Raw genomic sequence first — 24,970 nt, 5'->3', positions numbered from 1 at the left:
CTAAGTCTGTTTTATGTTCTTGTGGAGTTGTGGGTGAGCGCGTGGCAAGTGGCAGCATCAAATCCATTTGAATTTTGAGGAAACGAGGATCGATTAAACAATAACTAGAGTAAACACTTTATTTGGTCGTTACGGACCCATTCATTAAATTCGCGGGAACACCATGGCTGTTGCTCAGTGCAACTCCCTTCTTCTTCCCTGCTTGTGCAAACCTTGCACAACCAAAATACCCTTATCCCCTTTCGCACCCTCTCCTATTCTCTCTACTCTTTGCGCCAGTCTCATTCCAGCAAGTTCTAAAGCATTGAGGCTTTCAACGTCCAGGTCTCTCTCTCTCTCTCTCTCTCTCTCTCTCTCTCTCTCTCTCTCTCTCTCTCTCTCTCTCTCCACACGCATATGCAGGGTTTTCTAGTTGAATTTTAGAGCTGTAGTATCAGTTAATTATACACATTTGCAGGAGGGGTAGGGTTGTTTCTGCTGTGGTTTCTGAGGAAAACGCAATTAGGTCGACCTCTTCTAGCACTGATGCATTCAAACTCACTTACCTGGAGGTGGGTTTTCATTTTCTTATTGGTCTTTCTTAAATTTGATTCATTTTGAGCTTTTCTTGACATATATGTACATTTTTTAGGGGAATGGTTGGTTATGGGAAGTGGGTGGGTTGAAAATATTGGTGGATCCAATCTTGGTGGGCAATTTGGATTTTGGAATTCCCTGGCTTTATGATGCTGCCAAGAAGTTTTTGAAGAATTTCCAGGTACTCTTTTAGTTTTTAATTTAAGTTTTTTCCCTTCTTATTTCTTTTAATTATGCATATGTTGTCAATATTTTAAAATTGTTTTGGAATTGATAAGCTAGTTTTGATTGGTATGCAACTTTAGTGCAGCTAACTGATCTTCCGGAAGTCGATTGCTTACTAATTACACAAAGCCTTGATGATCACTGTCATTTGAATACATTAAAGCCCCTCTCTGAAAAGTACCCAAATCTTAGAGTAATAGCTACACCCAATGCTAAGGCATTGTTGGATCCCCTTTTCAGAAATGTAAGTATTTTCGATTTGAAACTAGTGTTTTCTTTTCCAGGCTGCAGCTCCTGAATGCTGATTTTATCTTTAATATGTTCTATTTATTCAATTGGTGTATGAACATTCTTTATAGTCACCATCAAAGAAATATACACTTACATAAATATAATATTTTATTGTTAACGTCTAAATCATCCAATGGTTGTGTAACAAACCTTAACCATGCCTGATGGTATCCTTCATGTGACTATTTTTTAAGACACAAGACGCAGAGGAGTCTCCTAATTGTTCAGCATGTAAGTTTTAGGGATTGCAACTTTCAAGCCTAGTAATATCAATTTTAAACGCTGTAAGGAGTAAAACTTGGGCTTTGCTCTTGAGGAAAATATCAGTTTTGCAAGACACTTGAGATTTAATGGGAGATTTGGTACAAATTCAGCTTTAATAAGCTAGAAGTGATCAGACACAGAATGAAATTGTGCAACAAACTCCTGTAAACTTTTTTATGCACCTAATTCTTGCTTTATTAGAAAATGGTGGACGTTACTGTAGACAAGTGTCATGCCAAAATTATATCTTTTGTAACAACTGAACCTAACTGATATTGTTTCAACTTGGCTCAATTGGTTTCTGAAACTTGCAGTACTGACAATCAAGATTCTCAGAAGCCTAAATTCATTCTCATATTCTATTTGAGACTTAATTTGTTCATTTAATTTTTTCAGGTCACATATATAGAACCTGGTCAGAGCTCTGTTATTGAAGCAAGAAACGGTTCTAAAGTCAAAGTTCAAGCCACTCCAGGGCCAGTTCTAGGTCCTCCTTGGCAGCGCCCTGAAAATGGGTAAAGTTTCACTCTTATATTGCCAACGTGCACTATTGAATTCCCTTTTCAAGGAATGTTACAGTTCCCTTCTTGTGTAATATGTTCTTGAACTTTTAGTTAAGTGAATATTTATCTAGAATTTCTTTGCTTTTTTTTTTTTGCATAATATGTGGTCCAGTGATATATTTCCAAGGAATGTTACCTATGAGTATATTTCATTTTGATGTAATTTGTTCTGTAGTCTTTAACTAAATGGATAGTTATAGAGATGTTATTTTTTATGTGGACCAGATATCTTGTCATTTCACCACAAGGGAAATTTACTCTTTACTATGAACCCCATTGTGTATACAACACAAGTTTGCTGGAGAAGGAAAGGGCTGACATTGTCATCACACCAGTCATAAAGCAGCTTCTACCTAAATTTACTTTGGTCTCAGGACAAGAAGATGCGGTTCAACTTGCCAAGCTGCTGCGTGCCAAGTAAATATTCTCTTTACCTCAATACTGACATATAGATAAAAGATGATTTTATTGCAAGCATATCAATGTCTTTGTTTTACATTTTGTAGGTTCATTGTCCCAATGACAAATGGGGACTTGGATAGCAAAGGGATTCTTGCTAGTTTAATTCAGTCTGAAGGAACAATAGAATCATTCAAGGTTATATTCTACTAATCTACTCATTGTTGAGAACAAGATTTGAGTCATTATAATTTGAAGAATGCCAAGTCAGGATACTAGTTTATAATATCAGATGAAATGGGGTGGGGGTTCAGGAAATTGTGGTATGGTTTTACTATTGAAGAGATTCTTGCTATGAGATATTGAGATGCATATGATGAGCAGGGCCATCCTAGTTTACTTTTACTTTTTGTACTGGTATTCATTTTCTTCTGATTGAATAAGCTTTAGTGTGAAAAAGAAAATGTGCTTGCAACAAATTTGATAGCCATAATAACCTTGCTGCGTAATCATTTGTACTTATCTGGACTGTTAGGAACATTAGTCAATATGAAGCAGCAGCGGCAGCACAAACCCCTCCCTTGCTAGAACATTTTTCCTGCAGTGTGATAATTAAACTAAGTTGTGGTTTTGTAATGCAGGAACTTTTGTCCAAGGAAATACCAGATGCGCAGATACTACAGCCTACCCCTGGTGTACCACTAGAGGTCCCTCCGCCTTCGAACCTTCCATAATATGTTTTTATTTTCGGATCGACACTATAGTTCCTTCAAAATATGTACATCTCATCCAATTTGTAACTTGTAAATGAAATTTTATATTCCTTAATCTCTGCTTCATTTTTTCTCTTGTTAATTTATATTGAAAGACAAGGCCCAATGGGCTTGGCCACTGAGCTACATGGCCTACATCAACACATGAGAAGTAACTTCACTTTTTGAACAAAAATCTCCATTGTGGAATAATTGTATTGGGCACAACTAGAGGCCCAACATTTAGAATTCAATTACAGATCTTAAAGAGGTTGCAATTACTTGGACTTGAATTCTAAGATACTCTATTTTGTAAAGTTAAAGTTAAAAAGTGTTATAATTCAATCTAAAACTAATTGTGAATGATCATTTTGGTCTAATAGATGACACTAGTCCTCTCTTTGCAAGAGATTGTATTGAGTTCAAAACTCATGTAGTGAAGGGGTTGAAGATTTTATATATTTATGATGTAATACTAAATTATGTGGGTCTTTATATCCTCAATAATCTTGTTATAGCTTGGCCAGTTGGCCAGGAATGGGTACATAAGAATCATAACATATGTTAAAGACAAGTAAAAACATTATACATGTTAAATGTATAGGTTGAGTGTATCTTAATTAATCGTCCATATCTCTGATCGATCTATGACATCGACTACCTCCTGCTGGATGGAATAATTTCTGGAATGCCTACATGTCATGCACTACTGTTTCTACATACGCTATAAACTTTTTTTTCTGTTTCCTGTTGCTTATTGGCCTAATTAGTTAGTTAATTAATTAATTAAATTAGTCTACGCGTACTGAGAAACAAAGAACTTGGCCGGTTTTCTGCTTTGACAACCTCAAAGGACCTGGCCAGTTCTCTAAATGAGAGATATTAGTGGGTAGTGCAATATGCTATTTCTCAGCCAATACGACCACTTTATTAATTAATTAAATATTACCAAACAAAAAATAATTAATCGAAAATAAAGAGAGCTATAGCTAGAATCATACAAATGATGATTGTATTTCCACAAAAGAAATCACGAATGCATTTGGACGTCCGGGCGTCCTTCAGGGGACTGCATAATTATTTGAAATTGGCCTCCACTGTATTGTATATTTGTTTATGAATTAATCTTGTTATTAACTTATTTAAAGCAACTAAGATAACAACATTGGTTCGTCAACAATGACGAGGAACCCTAAACCCATCCCATATAAATCATTGATCGAAGGGCCAGCCAACTCCAAATTAATCATATATATATATGGTTTAAGCCAATTAATCATTCCCTATATATCTATAAAACAATTCACAAATGCATTTGGTCGAGTTTGTGTTCCTAAGGGGACTGAACATTTTCAACTGCGCTAAGTACAATAACAAGTAGTACAAATAATTAGTAGTACAATGCGATCGATTAGCTCCGTCAACCATGACTGGGAACCCAATCGGCCAATCCCCAACAAAGTAGTCAATCCTCATTGTTTCAATCGTAGATTCTGTGTTCCTTGTAGACTTATAGTTGTAGGGACATTTATGCTTGCTGATCCAGTACATTTGGCAAAGAGCTCTTCATCACAAGAGTTGGATTCATGAGATCATCGCTCAAATTATAATCAATTAGCTACCAATTAAGTTGAGGACGTACTTATATATGGAGAGAGAGGGAGATTCAAGTGAGAATGTCCTTGTCCGAAAATGTAATTTAATTATCAAACTCGTTAATTTATAAGTCTTTTTTCTTAAAGAGTCATTTTTATAAAAAAAATTAACTAAATTAATAATTTTGTAAATTGTGCTGACAAAGACAGTTCGCCACATAAAATTGAAATAATAATGGTAATAAAGTATTGATTAATTTTTTATAAAAATAATATATAAATAATGTCATGGGTGGTATATATATATACATAAATAAATATAATATCAATAAGGAAAAAAATATATATGATACATTACATGAAACTTTTATTTGGGAGCATGTGTCATGACTTAACTGAAAGTGTGCAAGATTCGCTTTAATAGCTTATAGCTCCTGAGTTGATCAATTAAAGACGCATCAAATAATATCATATCGTTCCTTCATGGTTCCTGCCAAACCACATCAGCCAGCGCATGAATGTGGACTTTGGAGTAGTTGCCACGTGTCCTACCTAATTTGTAAGATTCACTTTGGATTACTTGGGTCAACTTCAAATTCTAACAAAACAAGACAAAGGTAGAGATTTGTATTAGAACGATAGTACATGGAGGGTGGGATGGTAATTCCGAAGATTACTGGAGTCGATATCAAATGTGGGACAGTGGGAGAGAGAGCGAGAGAGCATATTCATGTAATAAATTAATGTTGACCTAGATACCATATATGAAATCTTTCTATTTCCATTTTAATTAATGGGAAATAAGTAAAGGAAGATGGGTTGCACCAACATTAACTCATTGCAAAGCATGACAAGTTCTAAAGAAAAACAAAGTTTGCGATCGATAATGTACGATTGATACAGTTCAACAATTCTGTTCAACTTTAATGCGTGATTCACTATTTCATTGATTACCTAATAAAATATGAGTAATATTCCACCCAACTATTATTATGCATGTCTTGAATATATATCTATATTATGTCTCTTCTGTTAAGATATATTTTATCTTAAACATATAAGAGTGCTTTAGAACTAACTAGTTAGTAAAATAATATAACGCTAACTATCATTTTGAGCTCACTAGACAATGTAATTTCATGATCTGAACCGTTTATTTTGTAGGCTCTCATTTAAAGATCATCCTAAAAAAAAGTAACAAAATCGGAAATCATTTAGCCAACTATTAGTAAGCTAATTGTGCTCATGTAAATGGACGAACACAAGTTTTTCAATAAAACATGAAATGATTATAATAATAATCGAATAGCTAAATGATTTCAGATTTGGTTGATTTTTTGCAAGGTTAATCTTTGAATAGAGACCTAAAATATGAACGGTTTGGATTATAAGATTACATTGTGTAGTGGGCCCAAAATGATGGTTAGTATTGTATTATCTTACTAACTAGTTAGCTTTAGAATATTTTTGCTTAAATATAATAAGGTAACTTGTGAGACAGTCTCTATACAAGAATCTTCTTTGCAAAAAATTAGACAAATCAAAAATCGTTTAACCATTTAATTAAAGGACCATCATTTTAAGTGTTTACCAAATCTCTATATTTATCTATTTATTGAATCACAATTATATGTATTAGTGGTTTTCGATTTACTTAATTTTTTACAAAGATAATCATTATATAGATACTTAGAAGTTAAACAACTTCGATCATCAAATTACAATACAGAGTGAATCTCACAAACCATATCTCATTATGTTTAAAACCAGATATACTTCAATAAAAAAGGCCTTAACATAAATGATCAGAAAGAATAAACTATATTTTTTATCATTTTAATTTATTATTTGATTAAGGCCGCTAGCTAGAATATGCTCAATATCCTCGTTATGATGACATTTTCACCATCATTAATCAAATTAATGAACCAAAAAATGACTTTTGCAATATGGATTCGTATACCATTTTTTAATGGGTACAGGCTGCACAGCAAGAGTCACTTGGCCTTAGATTCACCGAAGGGACACTTCTGTTGAACCTAGCTCTCCCTTGGACGACTAGCCCTATTCCAACTCCACCATCCAAGGATCCATGTCCATGCATCTTCTAGAACACCTTTGAAAATGTTATTCTCAATACATAGATTGATTCGTTATTTCTTATTTGCCAGAAATTAATAGATTATTATATTAGTATCTTTTTATTGGGCAACGATTGTCACACTCCTATTTGGTACACTTACTCTAATATACTTATTTTTCTTATTATTCAATGATCAAAACATTCAAATAAATAAATAAAAAGTGCAAAAATACAAAATTAAGTGTAAAAATCGTTACCTTTTTTATTTTATGGAAAACTCTCTTTCTTCATATTAATTTGTCTCAATGGGCTAACATGAATTGGCAAATTAGCTCACGTCAAACTGCATATACTGGGCATCTGTGAGCTGGGCAGTATTGTATGCTAGTGATGAATCGCCCGCAGGACCATTTAGCCTCTTTTGATTAAATTAATCTTTAATTTAATTCATGTGATAGAATCTTGGACAAGGTAAGATTCTTGGGGATCAGAAACCTTCCTGATTGGTCCTTCGCCAGAAAATAAGTTAAAGAAATGCAGAATATACTAGTAGCACATTTAGATGATAACTTATATGTACATATATAATTTCCTTTTCTATAATTGGAAATTAATAAATCCATAATATACCTAATTATTGTCCGGAAATACGATGGAATATTCCAAAGTGGACCATGGCTGTGCTACAATTTACACAGAATATTACTTTGTTTTCTTGTAAAGAAAATTTGGACCGCGCAATGCGATAAGCTATAAAATGAGCTCCAACTACACAGCTTTGTCCTATACGTCTTGACAGTCTTGTGTTGACATAATGATAATATTTTTTGCGCCTGGTTGTATATGCATTCTCAAAGCCGCCACATTTTAAAAATGACGGGCATCACCGCCATGCAAGCATCTAATTAATTATCTATCTTTGGTAAAGACTTAATTATATTTTCTTTGCAGTTTGATTATTGCTCAATGTGGTGATAAACATTGATTTTTGTGTCATGATTATCACGCTTGTTTGGATTTAAAGATTTTGGTGATCTGTACAAAGTACAGGACAAAATTAAGGCACGCTTTGGACATTTGCACTAGTTCATCTTCTTAAGTAACATGCACCCTACAAATAATTATTATGAAATCCAATGAGCTAGAATGGCCCTTCATGATCTCTTAAAACTTATCCTTTCACTGTTGGAATGATTCAAGTTGCATGTAATGGCTTCATTTGAAATGAAAAAAATAAAATAATATATATATGAGGAAATTACAAATTTAGTTCACTTATTTTATACCTAATTCAATTTTGGTCCGTGATCTTTTTAAGTTATGTTTTGGTACATTAATTGTTTCATTTATTCAATAAAGGTTCAGATTTGACTTTAAATCCTTTGAATTGTGTTTTCTTCAATTATAATTGAAATATAAGTTATATTTCATCATTTATTAGTCATAAAAATAAATTTAGAGTATTAGAATCTAAGAGAATTGAGATTGGGTGAAGTTTGAAAAATTGACAGTTTCGGGTACCCTATTTTGAGGTCAATTATCTTGAGTTTTAGAACTTCAATTTGAATGATTTTTATATGGGTGAGATTTGATAGGGTAAAAGACATGCCAAATTTGATAAAACAAATCTGGACCTTTATTGAACAAATGAAACAATTAGTGCACCAAAACATAACTTAAAAAAAATTGTGTACCAAAATTGAATTAAATATAAATAACTTGACTAAATTTGTAATTTTCTCTATAAATCTATATAACAGTTTAAAGTGCCATTCAATGAAGCCATGAAGCATGTCTATATAGTAAAAATCAACTAAAACTAACAGTTAAAGTAGATTATTAGTAGAGTTTTCTGGATAAGGTATCCCTATCTAGCTTAACTCAAACCTAATCTGAATTTAGTTCACTAAACTTCAGAGGGAAGCTAACATTAAAGTATTAAACTGTTGGATCCATGTACAGTTTCTAATTGAACAAGTAATTTTCATATGGGATGGCTAAGACTTTAATTATTAATTATTTAATTGACAAATATGCATATAGATGACTGTTGGGAAAAATGATATGTATGTATGAGCACACATTTCCTGTGTACATCCAAGTATCCAACATACTGTTGAATTTTCTCATTATTATTTTTCTGTTTTGGTACGAAAGAACAAGTACTAATCACATGATGTTTACCTTCCACGCACCCAAATTTTCTATGATTTGGGCAACTCTAGCCAATCAGGAAATATTTGATTAGATCTGCAACACCAGTAATTTGCTTGTTTTCTTGGCTAGGAAGATTTCTCCCGGGTCAAGATTCTTTTATTGTTTGTTTCTATTTTATATTTTTGAAGTAAAGAAGATTATTCTGCTCTTTGTCAATAAAGCTATTATTTCCTCATGAAGCAATAGGTATGAACAGACCAGCCTTTTCACCAAACCTTCTTTGGCTGTTTTGACACTTGGGCAAATTCAGATGTGGAAATCAGTCAGCATTAAGATAATATGGAATTTAGTGCTTACTTTTAGTAAATTCTGCAGCTAACTTAATGAAATCTTGAGTTATACTCAAGAAATTTGTATAGAAAATTGCTGCAAGATTGCTTTTAATTTTGGGTGCATTGGTAGGGCTCAAAATAATTCACAGAGGCAGTTACCCAAGTAAGTTATTAGGAATTCCAAGGAACAATTTGATTTGCAGCTTCTCTGTCCATGAAGCAATTTGATTTGCAGTCTCAGCTAATAACCTACCATTCAACTTTTAGCCAAGACCAAGCATATTCATCAGCATTGATTTCAACAGTTTTATACCACAAACATGTATTGATGGGGTCAGGAAACAACTGCTGACGATTACTAAAATGTGCAGGCTATACAATATACTAAAGTACATACACATACAACAAACAATGAAAAATATGTTATTATTGGCTTGCTCGAGCCCCAGAATATTTTTTTGTTCTGCTTCCAAATTCCGTATATAACTTATTCAACTTCAAAACTTCACTGTCACTGTCCCTCGGATCCAACACCCTCTACATCTTATGATTCAAAAACAACAAGAGAGAAAAACAAAACAGTGGAGAAGTCAGAAGAATTGTGAGGTGATCAGAAAGGACTTTTCAATAAGGCTGGTTACAAAACTTTACATCATTCTCGGGCTACAAATTTAAAATGCAGGGGAGGCAGTGGTGTGAGTGGAGGATGATGTAGCAGTGGAATTGGAGTGACCACGCCCTTCACTGTGGCTGACCCTTTCTTCTGAATGAGAAGGCTCGGGTTGCTTTGGTCGCGGTCTATGCATTAGTGACGATGGTGACACCTGTGTGACTGTAGAAGGTGTTGTAGCCACCGGTGCAAATATTCCATTGGCTGCACCAACCCTGTCAGCTGCATCCCCTGAAGCATTGGTTGCTGCTACTGCCGCATAGTCCTGGGGGGGCATCCAGATGCCTCCCACAACCACAAATTGTGGTACTTGCTTGTTGTTGTTGTTGTTGTTGTGGATTGTTGGAGTTGGTCTTCTGGTGTGTAAACGATATTTCTGTAAAAAATGGAAGATGATAGAAATTTAGGCTGTGCTTCACTGCATGAACAGTTCAATAACAATCAAAATTTTCTATTGATTCTTCAAGATAAAGCAATTTCACTCTTCCTGCACTGTTTCTATGTTTTCTATAAACCTGTAAAACTTATAGGCCTCAAAATGTGTATTCAAAGAAAAAGTTCTTAACTTGAAGGAATAAGATGTATTCAATTAGACTAATCATAAGGGGAGAATTATCCTTTCCAATCCCTCAAAAAATGGTGGGATTAAATAATCCATCTTTTTCTCATCTTCTTCTTTCAAGTTAGAAGACACTCTCCATGTTCTTCCTTTTTTTTTTTTTTTTTTTGCCATCCTCCATGATCTTTCTTGAATACACATGAATTTAGCTATTTATCCTATCCTATGATTCCTATCATATCCTATGCACCAAACGAGGCCATAAGGTATGACCATAATCTTGGTAGCTAATTACAAAGTTACATATAGAATAATATAATTGGCGACTAGAATTACTTTAGTTCAGTCTCAAAACCAATTGTCAGCGATGAGTTTAAAGGATATCCATGCCTGGTGTCTTAGAGACTAATATGGCATGGCGTTAACTCCTTTTGTGCAGACTTCTATTTACATCATACATTCATACCAACGATTATTAAAACAGATAGACGACCACATATACAAACCTGTAAATGGCTTTTGACTTCATCGTTAGTAAGCCCATCAACCTTCATTAGCTCTCTAATTTGCTTGGGCGTAGCAGCTACAAGAAAAAAAAATCACACCCACATATGAGATACGCATCCAATTCAATTCAATCCCATATAAAACATCCCATTATTATCCAACTAAATTAGTCTCAGAAACATGAAAAATTAAGTTACTAAAATTCATACCATGTGAACCACCAAGCTGTTGAAGGGCATGCAAGAACCGGCGATGCAACTCCGGCGACCAGTTCCGCCTTTGTTTTCTCTGGTTCTGTCCCTCTTTGTCTTCTTTCTTGCTGCTCTCACCACTGCCTCCACTGACGGTTTCGGTGGTGGAACTGGTGGCCGGAGCCGAAGGAGGAGCTTTAGCCACTGATCCATTAGTCTTTCCAATGTTATTCTCCCTTTGGAAAGGCTGAAAAGCACCCCCATTTCTCTTCACCTCCATCACTAAGGCCTTTCTAGGCAATTCCTGCAATGACCAACATCCCAAAAATCATTATTTCCTACTCTTTCTTCTCAAATTTCCCAGCAACCACACAAAAGGGTAATTACCAATTACAATTTACTTCAAATAAAGGTGGGATTTTTTTTTTTTTTGGTCATATTTCGTAGTGTACCTCTTTGTGGGGTGGATCTGGGGTTGTGTTCCAGAGCTGAACAGATCTAAGCCAGTCTGATTTCTTCTTGTCACCACCGATAGTCTTATCCTTATCATTGGCCTCATTGGTCTTAGTCTTGTGAGACTGTTGCTCCTCATCATCTTCACTATCAGAGGAGGAAGTCCTTTTTAAGGGAATGAATTCCTCAAACGCATGCCCTTCACTTGAAGTCTGTTCTGAACACTCAGATTGCCCATGCATATACTCTGTGGTCGTATCAGACATCTGTTGCTTACACCTCTCAATTGCTACAAAACCCAAAAATAGCCAAAACCAAAAAATTAAGAAAACAAAACAAAGCCATACAAATTTTAACCAAGAAATGAACTTTCCTTTGGTCAGAACCAGAACAATGGACTTGAAACAAGAATTAAGAGAAAAATTGAAAAGGGCCTGTAGACTCTGTACCTTGGGTCACAAGCTCCAAGCAGAGAGGGAGCTCTCGCTGAAAAACTTGAATCTTATGCCTCTCTTCTTCCAAGGCTTTCACATAAGCCTGCATTTCCTCTGTAGGCTCCATAGCTAGCAGCTTTTCTTTCTTCTTCTTCCTTTTTCCTTTTCCTGGGTTATCTTTTTGGTTTCTGGACTTTTCAGGTTCTTCTTTTTTGGGAAAAATCAGAGAGAAATGGAGGGTGATGGGTGTGAATGTGATTTATATGAAGGAGGAGCAGGTGGTGTTGTCCAAGCATAGATAGAACCAAACAATGAGAACTGGGTATATGGGATCTAAGTAGAATCAGAAAATGGAATAATCTTGCAGACCAAATAATACCGAAAAACCAAATTATTTAAAAGAAAGAAACCAACAAAACAAAACAAGCTTCTAGAGAGAGAAAATTAAAAAGGATACAAAAAAAAAAGGGAATTTTAAAGAGTGTTTTTCATACACAGAGAGAGAAAAAAAAAGAGAGATGTCGAGGTCGTGGCGTCGCGTACAAAAACGAATCTTGGATTGGTTTTTTATTTATTTCCAAATATATTTTTTACAGAGAACTTGGGGTTGAATATTCGAAGGTATGAATTGTGATTCGCTTTTCGTTGCTTATCTATGGGCTGGCAATGACGTCAGCACCTCCACACCTACTTTTTTGTTTTGTTTTTTAATTTCTAATTTTTATCAGATAAGATCAAAGACCGACTCCTGAGGTCTTTACTATGGAAATTAGAAATTGCTTTCTTTCTTTTTCTTGTTTCTTTGTCTTTATTTATTCATTTAATTTTCTGTAAATCTGACGAATTTTGGTGATCCTCTATTTATTTAAGTTCTTTTCTCTCTCTCTCCCCTCTCCGAATATACCCGTGGTTTCCGAGAGAAAGTGGAATCTTGTGTGAGTGTGCGTGCACACGCGTGCCCACGACGCGTATGATTAGGCGCCATAAATGTGGCTTTTCATGCCCTCTGAGAGCCAAACTGCTTCTCTCGTCCTAATCCACACTCCCCTCTGTTTACGCTACGCTTGATAATTGCTCCCACCACGAGCTGTGACTGGAGCGTGTCTGAAACACACCACTGGAATTCCGACACCTCATTTTCCTTTGTAAGGGTATCGAGAATATGCATTCCGGGATTCTGAATGGGACGGCAATTTCATGGAGGTGGGTCAGTGGGTGTATCCTAAACTAAAACTATTTATAGCATATCAATTGATCATGTATTAGCATGTACTTACGTTTTCTGATTTTACTGTTTAAATAGAATAATTACCTTCTTGGCTTTCTGAAGTACTCTCGACCAATGTTTCTAATCTATAAATAATCATATTTCACGGAAAAAAAAAATGGAGTCGGATTTCACATGTGTATGTGTAGATAAAAGTGGGTATATACTTATCAATAATCCTTTGATTTTAAATTTATATACTAAATTTGGATAAATAATTTGGATAAATATATGTTATTATATTAGTGTTTTAATTATTGTGAGATAAATAATCCTTAAGGTGGGTCATGTATCAATCAATAAAATACTGACACATTATTTAAAATCTACAAATTATTAAGTGTAATCGATATACCGTCACGTGATATAACTAATCTAACATGTAAGAGTATTATTAGATGACATATTTATATTTATAGGGTATAAAATTAATAACATTCACTCATATTATAACACGTAAATTAATTATATAACGTGACAATTTATTAGTTATTAAGAATAATTTCTCATAAATTTGATATACATATTTGGAATCTCTGTCACTGCTCAATACTTATTCCACCCATATGGACATATGTGAATACAAATTTCACAAATGGCCGAAATTCACATAATATATTTAAGATGGTACAAAGAAAACAATACTCTAATAAACAACTTTATCCATTTTTATCATGAGATTATACATGTACTGTTAACGAACCAAATTAACGAAACCCTTAATTAAATAAAGAAAAAAAGGTTCATTTTGGGCGGGTTTAGAACATTTGTAGAGCCAAGCCAGCAGAGCATCCGCGTTAGTGTGTTGGTGGCAATTCACAATCACTGCAGATCGAATGGGTGTGGTAAATCCTAAGTTTTTATTTTTCAATTTTTATAAGCCAACCTTTGCCTCATCTCCATGTGATCGATGTGAAGGAGATGGGCATTCTCATTCTATCATACATTCGTTCAACAACATTGGGCCAACTTTTACAAACGAAAAAAATAAAAACATTGGGCCAACTTTTATAAGCTAAAGCTTTTTATACGAGCTCATTTTGTAGATGGGTTCATTCTTGATCCACCACATCATTTAGACAGTCGGACCCAACTGGAAGAAATCCATCTATTCTAAGGCTGAATGGGGAGCCCAAAAAGTAGCTTCCCAGAATTTTGTCAGCCCAAAAACTAAATTCTATTTGATATATTTTTAAACAAATGGAATCTTCGTGAACAAAAATATTCCTCAAAAACCAATAATATTTAGTCAGAAATTTGAAATTTAAAGCATGCATGCACAGAGAACACAGAGATCAGAATCAGATATTCAGATACACAGATGATTCCTGTTGGGAGGTGGAGTCAAAAATGAAATCTTGACTAGAAAGTAGTCTTCAATTCTGAGTTGTGAATGATGATAGATTGAGTTGGCACTGGCACTTGAACAGTAGTTAGAGGGAGGGCCCTGGTGGTGACAAATCAATGGGGGCGGCTATGAAGTTTGATCAGAGAGCACTGTTGGCTTTTCCCAGTTCCCTTTTTCGGACAAGACGAAGATTAGGAAATTTTAACTCTGTCTTTCCTACTTTCAGGTCGCACATACACATATTTCACAAAACAAGCCCATGCGTGACCAACACTTTGTCTTCATACTTCATTAGCACATGTCATTCAACTACAATACTAGCTACCAGTACACATGCCCTACATATATATTAGATGTGATGTTTTCATGGGTTGAAAATTTTGATGCGGTTTTACGAATATTGCATATATATGCATGATTACACCCATACATCAAAATGTTCATCTCAAACATTTGATACCATCACCTAAATTTTTATCCGAATATGTTGTTCGAATTAATAGTTTAACACTATAATATTTAAACTATATGACATTATATTGCATAGATATATATCTATAATGAGAATACTTATAATACGGATATCGATTCTATACGTAACAATATGCAAAATCTATACTCTTAGAATAAAAAAGATAAACTCCATCATTTGATATTGTATCCATGGGTCACTGTATCAAATCCATAGGTCACCTGTACATCCACATTTGATATAGTATCCGCATTGTGATATTGCTATTAACAGTTTAACAATGAAGGAGCTAGCTAGCATGCTATAGGGTTACAGGCCTAGTAGTCAAAATCCATTTCTAGCTACAAATTGTGTGTGAAGAAAAGGCAAAAAGGCAAGATTTAAGCTGGTACAGGGAACTTCTGTTCGTATATATCTCATGCACATGTGGCCACTTGACCTTGTCTCAGAGAATTAAGTACATGATGATCGATAAGCCATCAATTAATCACCAAAACAAAGGGTTCATGTGCAAAAGTACGTACCTCATAGTTAGCCATCTATTATACTATATAGACTCCTATATATGCTTAGCAAATTACCCTTCTCTTGATCTGCTTTGTTTTCCAGTGCTTTTGTCGAGTGATTAGTCATGATCATCCAGTACTGCGAGTGCTTTCTTAATGTTGATAAGCAGCTTAAAAGCTAAAAGTGGAGCTGATCATAAGGTAGTAATAAATAGAATGGGCATGCAGCAGGGTCCAGGCCAAACCTAGTACTTTTCACCAGCCCTTTTGGCGCCAGTCTAGTCCTTTTGGTGGATTATTTCAACGGGAGCTAGCTTTCAGCTTTGGGAAGAAGCACAATGATAGAATTTTTGCTATCTGGCTTTTTATTAATTTTTTGTTTATTTCTCTATGAAGGCTGAACATTGATGGGATGGTTTGAAATTTGAGTACATTCCATCTAAATTTCTGTTTTGGGCTCTGTCATCCAGTCAAACGATGGTACTCCACCCCTCGTTCGTGTTGGCCCATTAATTATTGGATTAAAAATGATATGTATATTGAGTTCTTTTTTTTTTTTTTTTAAATGTGAGTTTTGTACATTAAAAAATTAAAAGTAAAAATTGCATAATCTATGTACAAACTACAAAAGCATCAGCATATATAATTGATTCGTACACAATTATTTTATGGACATTTAGTTGTGTGAAAATGGTATTGGTAATTAACCTAGCTCTATTATTACAGGTGAAAACTGAAAAGTGACCATGGGTTTGTCCAAAGTAACGTGTTGCATTGTGAAACAAACTGTTCACTTATTGAGCTTTGGAGCTGGCAAGACAAAAGAATCGACCCATATATCTTCACTTTTTGGCCAACATTGAGATTTTGCACATTTGTGTACCATGATGGCACTTGTGCATGGATTTTGTCCGAGCTAGATAGATTCTCAAAAAATACAGCAAAAGAAGGAAAAAGAATAAAAACATATGTAAGCATGCAGTACGTTGAATATCTGATCAATGTTACTTTAGCAGCTACCAACTGGGACATATACTACAGGTGGAAATATTATCTTCACACAATCTAACATACCATGCTACTATATTGTGAATCTTAATCAGATTAATATTTCAAAACACTAGCTTATATATATATAAAAGAATATTCTATCTCATGTTTAAATGTACATCAAGTAGAGTTTTGTTTAAATTAATGATCCAAACTAACAGTCAGCCAACAATACATTTCAGCTGCTCTCTTTACGAACTTTCTTACCGAAGGTTGCCCTTAATTATAGTACCATGACAATTTTAAGGGATTAATCTCATTTAGACATGAAAGCCAATCCGATTGAATTTACCTTAATTTATATATAATCGCATTCGGATTCTATTCAGATTAAGATTTTAATTAGATTGATGGAGAATTTTAAACATAGTATAGTTGGATGGGATCGATTAGCACTAATCCATATTTGATTTGTTGAGTGATCGAACAAATTATCAAATTCGGATCATTAATGGAATTATCGGATTAAAATGAAAAATCAATAATTATTGAGTGATGGGCGTGTGGTAAATGGTAATTACTGTCAATTTGTATAGTCACTATCTGTGTTTTAATTACAAAAGTTGGGGAGAAAAGCTCACGCCTTCCGGTGTACAGTTGCATGTTCATGCCTACATAGTATAGTGTATGTGTTCAGGCATGCATCAACATCTCTATCCTCTAGATATCTATAAGAAGTCTCTACTTTTGGATTTTGGAAAGAGAGAGTAAATAAGGGCAGAAGGTCGATTTATAGATATAAATAAGTAAATAAATAAGTAAATGATGAAAAGAGAAAGAGAGTGCAGGGAGAGCTCGGGAATCGAGCATTTGGAGCAAAGTGAGTGAGAGAGAGAAAAGAGGTGTAGTAGGGTACTAGGGACTAGGGAGGGGGTATTGTGTTGGTGTTTGGTACGCTATTCTATGCATTGGGCCCGGGCCCAGGCCCACCACTCTCCTCTATTGCCGGTTTTTGTCTCTCCCATCACATAAATATCAATCAAATAATTTGTTGCTATATATCCACGTGCAAGTTGCAATTACACTCAACTCTCTTACTGATGGCTGGCTAGGTCGCCTGAAACACTGAAATCGAACCCACAAGGCCACAAACAGACATTAATTTGCTTATTTATTGCCTTTCTTTCTCTCTCTCTCGTCCCCACTTATCTTCTCCACCACCAAAGCCCCTAAATCGATCTCTAGTCTGTCTCTCTTTCCCTATCTCTCGTATAAACAATTGAACACCGTGATCATCAGCATGCAAACGACTAGTGCTACTGCTTGTTTTGAAGCAGCTGATCAGGAAGAAGATGAGGACTCCATTTTTCTTTCTCTTGGCCCTCCGGGACAGCGCGTTCCTCCCAAACAGTACTTCCACCACATCTATCACCATTCCTCCTCCTCCTCCACCTCAACCCAAACTCCGTATCATCATCAAACTCCGTATCATCATCATCAAACTCCGTATCATCATCATCATTTTCAAAACCCTAATACTACCGACAATAATGGTGTCACAGTGGCTCTTCATATTGGGCCACCAAACGACTCGAACAACACCAACCACAATGTGAACAACATTGGCGCTCTCCTGGAAGGCCAGTACTGGATTCCATCGCCTGCGCAAATCCTTGTAGGCCCCACACAGTTCTCCTGCCCCGTCTGCAACAAAACATTCAACAGATACAACAACATGCAGGTGATCCTCCCGATCATGAATTAATAATAGCTAGACAATTAGTTAATTTACCTAGTTTTGGTATTTTGGTCCATATCTCAAGCATTGATTAGATGCTAGAAAAAAATCAAACAAAATCCTTAATCAGCCAAAATGGGTGTACCCTAATTACATGCACCCCTCATGTTCCATAATATTATTATGTACATACAGATGCATATGTGGGGGCATGGGTCACAGTACCGGAAGGGAGCAGAATCGTTGAGAGGGACAAAAGCAGCATCGTCGGTTGTTCGGCTTCCATGCTATTGCTGTGCGGAGGGATGCAAGAACAACATAGAGCACCCCCGGTCTCGGCCGCTCAAGGACTTCCGGACACTGCAGACGCACTACAAGCGGAAGCACGGGACCAAGCCCTTCGGCTGCCGCAAGTGCGGGAAGCCTTTTGCCGTTCGAGGGGACTGGAGGACTCACGAGAAGAATTGCGGCAAGCTCTGGTTCTGCGTCTGTGGCTCCGATTTCAAGCACAAGCGGTCTCTCAAAGACCATGTTCGGGCTTTTGGGGATGGACATGGACCCTATGCTGTCGAGTTGTGTCAGCCTGAAGAGGATGAGGATGAGGACGACGATGATAATTATGATGTTAATCATGACGAACGGGAGATTAATCCTCATGGGTCGTCTTCTCTTTTCTTTAACTTTTGATTAATTAATTAATTGGGTACTGGGTACAGTAGTAGCCTAGTAGCTATGTGTACTTGGACTTGGATGTTTTTGGGTGTAATTCATTTAAGATTTAGTTAGGAGTCACTTATATATGTCTCTGTCTTACTCTCTTATGTTAACTTGTGTGTGAATCTGTGTGAGAGAGAACACACACAGAGATAGAGAAGAGGAAGTGATCGATCGAGTAGATGAAGACAAACAGTACAATGAAAGCCAAGGTTCTATGCATTTAATGTTGGAAGTGGCAGTTCACTCCTTTAATTAAAGTACGTACCCTTTTCTGATGCTACTTTTTTCTTTTTCTTTTTTTTTTTTCAAAATAAAATGAGAGAGGGAGAGAGAGAGAGAGAGGGAGGGAAGGTGGTCAAGCTAGTAAATGGATCAGCGAGTACAGAGGAGGGCAGATATGCAGAGACAAGAGTGTGCAGTAGAGTCACAGACTCTACTGTTCATATATAGCTTTACACATTTGCCCTAGCAATTAGCTAGCTACCAGATAACGTACGTATTTGAGAGTGTGAGACTGTGAGTATGAGCTTCGACTACCATTAAAATTTATTGGATCAAAATAATATATAAGGAGTGCTCCAATGGCAATGTATGTTAATTGTGTCAGTGGGGCCGGGTAAGGGAGGGACCATTGATTCTGATTAGCTAGGTTTCTGTATTTGGGGTTTCACCCAAAGGGAAGGGCTGCCTTTTTCCTTTTTCAGAACAACTACAAACAGATACTACGAAACATTTTCAGACTCCTCCTCTCTGCTTTCCTTTTTTTTTTTTTTTTTTTCTTTTCTTTTTAACTCTATCATTATCTAGCTAGGAGACTATATATATATATCTATCTATCAATTTTGTATGTCCATGCCTTTTGTACTCCCCCATCCCATCCTTGCCCTTTTTTCTTTGGATTTGTTATCATTTTCTATATCTTATGTTTCAACTTTGATCCTCCTCTATTTTTTTAACTACGTACTTTTTATATATAGTAATATTGTGCTACTAATTAATGCCATGCATATATATGCATGGATCGGATCATCCCAATTATTAATTTAACATATATCTATAGTACTAGGATGGAGCTAGCTAGCTAGGTTATTTTATTACATTTGTCATTAGTTAACATAGTTTGAGTTTAAGATCGATCCGAGGCAGTTGAAACAGGCTAGTGTCCTTAATTAACAGCTTAATTCAATTCAGTTAGTTGTGAGCGTGAGCCAACCGGCTGCTGGTTGCTTTTAATATTGTTTGCATGCATATTAAATTCTTTTTAAACCTCTTCTTATGTCTGTCTGTGACTACAAGCAAACATGGGTCTTCGAAAACTATGCCACCTGCCTCTCTCTCCTTCATCATACACATACTTACGATTCTCATACGTACCGACACGAACTCATGTAATGTAGTAGTAGTTTAAGCAATGTCCTCGGAAGTAGTAATTATTAATTAAGTGGCAGCTCATGTATGTTTTATTATATGTTAATCCCTGTTTGAGGTGGTAATGCGGGAAGAAATCTGTTATATTTAGGGGTGAGCATAATAACCATGAAACCAAAAAACCGAACAAAAAAAAAAGGAAAATGAACCGAGTTGACAAAAATTGGTCAACACCGAGAAAAATTGAACTGAAATGTCTCGGTTTCGGTTTGGGTCACACACGTATTTTAACCAATTCAAACTGAACCGAACCGAGCTAATATAAATATATATAAATTAAAATTCCACAAAAGTTGTATGTAAGTTCAGTTTTTTGTTAAGTTCATTACTAGAACTTGTTAATTAGGTTGGGTTTGCAACATAAATGGTTCAAAAACCAAATGTGAGGCCCAAAAAAATAAGAGAACATTAGGTTTATTGTCTTTTTATATACACCCTACAAGGTTTCAAAACTGTTACACATAACCCCTTGTAAGAGAAAATATTAGGTCACAATAAGAGGAGGTGCTCAAATAAAAATGTTGGAGGGGTGCAAAGAGGTGATGTGAACATTTTAAGGTGAAGAGGAAGAGTGAGTGGATGAGTCAATCCATTAAGGGGAAGGGGGTTATGTGTAATAGTTTTGAAACCTCATGAGGTGTATGTGTCATTTTTGAAACCCTATGATGTGTATGTGAAAATACGATAAATCTCAAAGGGTGTAAGTGTAAATAACTCAAAAAAATAATTGGGGTTAGGCCCAAAAAAACAAATAGCTTGAGGCCCAAAATCGAAATGTACAACCGAACTAGAAATGAAAATGTCCGATTTGGTTCAGTTTTCTAGTGTATTACACGATTTTTAAAACCAAACTAAACTAGTATATATATTTGGCTTGGCTCATGGATTCAGGGGTAAACCGGACCGAACCGAACTGTGCCCACCCTTATATATATACATATACACACAGAAGTAGTTTCTACTAATTAAGGATTCCTTATTTAGTTTAGCTAAAATAAGAGAAATGTTGTGGGACTTATTTCATTGATTTGAACATTGATTTTTTTAATTTATTAAGGTTTCTAGCTCTTTAAGATTGATTTCTGTTAAAAAAAAAGGCTCTCATAAATTTCAAATTGATGTTATTTTAAAAAGATTACAAAAGTAAAAGTGATGTTGTGGCCTGGATATTTACTTCACCAGGTTAGCAGAGATTGTATTTAGAGATTAATGCCAATTTGGTTCTCAAACTATTATACTTGTATCAATTTGGTCCTCAGACTTCTAATTTGAAAAATTTAGTCCTCAAACGTTTTCAATTTTGTCAACTAAGGTTATTCAGTCAATTTACACATTTTTTGTCCAAAGCTCCGTTTGCGTAGAAGCGTGTGCCAATCACGTGCCCTCATTTTTTAGGGCAGAATGGTTACTCTAAATTATACTATAACTCTACACGCGTTTCAGCCCCAGATATGTTCATTTGATTTCAATCTAAATTGACTGAACAATCTCAATTGGTAAAATTAAAAAAATTTGGGAACTAAATTTTTTAAATTATAAGTATAAGAATCAAACTGATATAAATATAATAGTCTGCAGATCAAATTAATATTAATCTCTTGTATTTATACACGGTGGCAGTGATTGGTTGCACTGTAGATCGGCACCCCTCAGAGTATCTGATTTGATTGTGTGCTTCTTGATTTTTCGTCTCTGGAATCTGGCCTGCATAATTAATTAATTAATATATTTTGGTCTTTGAAAAACTTTCTCTGTCTCCGTACCTAGGTTAATTGTCCTTTTAACTTTCTCAGCTGTTTACTGCAGTTATTATATATATAATATATGTCAAAATGTGTGTGGATTATAACAGTAGTAGCACAGGTATGGGACTCAACATTTCCCTGCAATCGCAATCAGACTGCTTGCATTAATTTTGTACTTTGGAACAAATTATATATCCTGTAAATTTATATCCAGGCCCATTATGCCAGCTCGAATATTTCAGGTCGAATCAATCCGTTTTCATGTTTTAATTGGATTGGATGGACTGGATTGGCCCATTTGCTTGGTACTTAGTCTAGTAGGGTCTGGACTGGCCCACCAACCCAATACACCTGGTCCTAATCTGGCCCAAGTATTGCAGGTTATGGCTGACGACTGACGTTAGATCAGCATGGAAATTATGTAGACTTACTGTTTTTTTTTGTCAAGTAATTATGAAGGAGACAAAATAAACATTTAAAATATTAATTATTTAATTTTATAGATAATTAATTTTTAATTTATTTAACTTTTTACAAAAATAATCTTTTAAATGAGACTTAAAAAAATAAATAGTTCGAATTGTTAAAATTCTATATAAAATAAATTTTATAAAAAATTTGAATAAAAAATATAATACTATGAATTCATCTCCATAAATAAAATGAAAGGAATAAATAATAGCATTAAGTTTTGTTCTGTTTTTTTATTTGGCATTAATTAGATTAGTACACTCAATTATCATAGGAAGATCGCAAGTGGCCCAAGTGGCTAAATGGCTCATTAATTAAGCAGCGCATAAAAAGAGGGAGGATGGCTGATCAATTGGTTCAACAGCAAAACAACAGACAGAGAGAACAGATCTTAGTTAATCCTGACTTAGTTAATTACATTTACGCGGTTTATTGTCTTTTTACATACACTTTATAATTTTAAAAATTAAATATACACATTTTGAAGTTTTAAAATTATTATATATAACCTCTATAAGAGAAAAAAATAAATAAATAAAAATAAAATTTGTATTGAGATTGAACCTTACATCTTGAGTAATTTTATTAAACTATTTCACCCCTTAACATGTTTTTTTTTTTTATTTTTCATCAGTTTCTTTTCACGTTATATAAAATAATTTTAAAATCTTATAGTATATGTGTAATTGTTAAAATCTAAAATATATATATAAAAAGATATAAAATGTAAGTTTAATTAACTTTACTTTCTATTTCAAAGATAGGACCCTCTTTTTGGAGACTTGAAATCTCTTTGACCCCTTAAGAAAACTATGAAAAATTAGCTAGTTGGTTCTGATACCACTTACTTGGTAAACCCGTCCATGATTCTCACTAACATAGAGAAAGTATCAAAGTTTAATACATATCACAACATACTCAAGAGACAATGTGTAAAATTACACCACAAAAGTAGACTTTGAACCCTCAGTTGGTGAAGTTTGGGATGGTGGCCTCGGGCTCGGTGGCCTTGGCAGCCGGCGACGGCTCAACAGTGACCGACGGCGCTACCGGCGTCCCGGTAAGCTGAGAAGGCAAATCAGGAATGCCCTTGAGATAAAACGTGTAGAACAACTTGAAGGGGAACACAATTTGGTTCAGCTTCACCTGTCCGTACACCCCCTCAAAGATCCCAGATCCACCAGTCACGGCCAAGTACGTGTCCTCGTAGGTCAAATAAGCTCCCTGAACTGAAATATGCCCATAATCTCCGAAATAGAAGCTGTAGATTGCTTCATACCGATCTCCTTTTTTCTCAGGAAGGTTTTGGATCAAGACACATAAGCCTGCTGTTATCCCCAGTCTTTTTTCCAAGTCCCCAGAATAGATCTTGTTGCTAAATGGGACAAGGTCGCCGAGTGAGTTCACGGCTTTTTGGCTCAGTCTTAGATATGCTGGACTGCCTCTGTCTCGCTCGTTCATCTCGTACACATGTAGTTCTTGCACTTTTGCTGAAAAAACAAAAACAAAAACAAAACCAAATTCAAATCAATCTTCTTTGTTGAAACTTTAAAGTAGATGATCATCAGAAAATGGGTTGTTGCGAAAACTACTTACTGGGTTCTGAAGAATGCTCTGGGGCCTTGTGTTTCTGACCGAAGAAAGCTGCGGTTGTGAAGTTCTTGGAGCTTGACAAGTCTTGGTGGGTCGATGATGTGGATCGAAGGGCTGGAAAGGAGTGTGAGAGGTTGGAACCTAAGACTCTTTGGGTTTGAGAAGGTGAAGCAAACCTGACTGGGTTGGGGAGTTTCAGGGAAGTGATTGCTTTGAGAGAGCTTGCACTTGCAGACGCCATGGAGGAAAGCTCAGAGGTTGTTGAAGAAGGGAAGATGAAAAGTAAATGGGGATTTGGTGGGAGTTATAATAAGATGAAGAAGGCTTATGATGATTACAATATTGGCTTTGAGAGAAGATGGAAAACATAATGGCGATATAGTGGGAGTTATATAATATTAAGGATTAGTACTATAATGGTTTTGAACACGTGGGTGTGGATTTTCTACTGGTGTGAAACATGGAATGGTGGACGGTTCAAAAGTGGTCGGCATGTGAAGGCTCTTGTATTGTTTATCACATGGATTCTTGGCTCTGTTTCGAGGAAAATAAATTTTGTTGCAATTTCTCTGGCTTTTAAAAAGTTTAGTTTAGCAAATCAGTCTTCATTATCACTGTAACTAGTCTAAAAAATTAGGTGTTTT

At 35.4% G+C, this 24,970-nt stretch overlaps 3 protein-coding genes and 1 pseudogene across 4 annotated transcripts; 2 read left to right on the top strand and 2 right to left on the bottom strand.

The window, feature by feature from the left end:
* Positions 1 to 99: 99 nt before the first annotated feature.
* LOC147295405 (Metallo-hydrolase/oxidoreductase superfamily protein) lies at positions 100 to 3,351 on the top strand. 2 transcript variants are annotated; one of them, XM_086232812.1, is made up of 8 exons: positions 111 to 324; positions 458 to 551; positions 632 to 757; positions 887 to 1,045; positions 1,753 to 1,871; positions 2,145 to 2,336; positions 2,426 to 2,516; positions 2,960 to 3,351. In XM_086232812.1, the coding sequence occupies exons 1-8, from the start codon at positions 164 to 166 to the stop codon at positions 3,050 to 3,052; spliced, it is 1,035 nt and encodes a 344-aa protein (XP_086088938.1). In that variant the 5' UTR covers positions 111 to 163; the 3' UTR covers positions 3,053 to 3,351. The 2 variants fall into 2 exon arrangements, with proteins under 2 accessions (XP_086088939.1, XP_086088938.1); XM_086232813.1 differs by lacking the exon at positions 887 to 1,045 and having other exon boundaries at positions 100 to 324.
* A 6,286-nt stretch (positions 3,352 to 9,637) lies between these two features.
* LOC147295404 (transcription factor HHO3-like) lies at positions 9,638 to 12,448 on the bottom strand. The gene is made up of 5 exons (XM_086231694.1): positions 12,067 to 12,448; positions 11,617 to 11,906; positions 11,183 to 11,468; positions 10,973 to 11,049; positions 9,638 to 10,283 (listed from the first exon to the last, which is right to left on the bottom strand). The coding sequence occupies exons 1-5, from the start codon at positions 12,176 to 12,178 to the stop codon at positions 9,909 to 9,911; spliced, it is 1,140 nt and encodes a 379-aa protein (XP_086087820.1). The 5' UTR covers positions 12,179 to 12,448; the 3' UTR covers positions 9,638 to 9,908.
* A 5,486-nt stretch (positions 12,449 to 17,934) lies between these two features.
* Positions 17,935 to 19,059, top strand: DOT5 (C2H2-like zinc finger protein; annotated as a pseudogene).
* Positions 19,060 to 23,542: 4,483 nt separating this feature from the next.
* On the bottom strand, positions 23,543 to 24,803 carry LOC147295402 (allene oxide cyclase, chloroplastic-like). Its single transcript, XM_086231396.1, has 2 exons — positions 24,330 to 24,803; positions 23,543 to 24,223 (listed from the first exon to the last, which is right to left on the bottom strand). Exons 1-2 carry the CDS (start codon positions 24,565 to 24,567, stop codon positions 23,700 to 23,702), a joined length of 762 nt encoding a protein of 253 aa, XP_086087522.1. The 5' UTR covers positions 24,568 to 24,803; the 3' UTR covers positions 23,543 to 23,699.
* Between the last annotated feature and the right edge of the window lie 167 nt (positions 24,804 to 24,970).

The sequence above is a fragment of the Dryas octopetala genome, chromosome 2 (genome assembly GCF_963921425.1).
Source record: "Dryas octopetala chromosome 2, drDryOcto1.1, whole genome shotgun sequence".
NCBI classification, from domain to species: domain Eukaryota; kingdom Viridiplantae; phylum Streptophyta; class Magnoliopsida; order Rosales; family Rosaceae; genus Dryas; species Dryas octopetala.
Note: the sequence above shows the minus strand (reverse complement) of the source record. Positions and strands in the feature narration are given on the sequence as shown.